At 69.4% G+C, this 265-nt stretch overlaps 1 protein-coding gene across 1 annotated transcript in view; it reads right to left on the bottom strand.

Annotated features, from left to right (window-relative positions):
- RNF113A (ring finger protein 113A) overlaps positions 1-43 on the bottom strand; it is a gene marked incomplete at its 5' end in the record, with an annotated part of 4,841 nt that extends 4,798 nt beyond the window's left edge. The window contains one exon of the mRNA XM_010193539.1: positions 1-43. This exon is cut by the window's left edge and continues 61 nt beyond it. Coding sequence (XP_010191841.1) covers positions 1-43 — 43 coding nt within the window.
- Between the last annotated feature and the right edge of the window lie 222 nt (positions 44-265).

Raw genomic sequence — 265 nt, forward strand, 5'->3', positions numbered from 1 at the left:
CGCTCCTTCCGCACCACCGTGCTGCCCTCCTCACCGCTGCTCTCTGAGGGGAAAAGCGCAGGGGTAAGGGTGCGCCTGGGGGCAGGACCGCAGCCCCAGTGCAGTCTCTGCTAGCAGTCTCCCCTCTTTGTGGGCTGGGGACGCCGAGGGTGGCGGCACGGCCGGTGAGGAACCCCTCACCCTCTCCACCTCACGGACATGGGGACGGCAGCAAAGCCCCTGAGTGTAGGCAGCGCTCGGGGGTGGCACCAGGCCCTCCCTCGCT

This window comes from Mesitornis unicolor, unplaced genomic scaffold (assembly GCF_000695765.1).
Source record: "Mesitornis unicolor isolate BGI_N332 unplaced genomic scaffold, ASM69576v1 scaffold27051, whole genome shotgun sequence".
NCBI lineage: Eukaryota > Metazoa > Chordata > Aves > Mesitornithiformes > Mesitornithidae > Mesitornis > Mesitornis unicolor.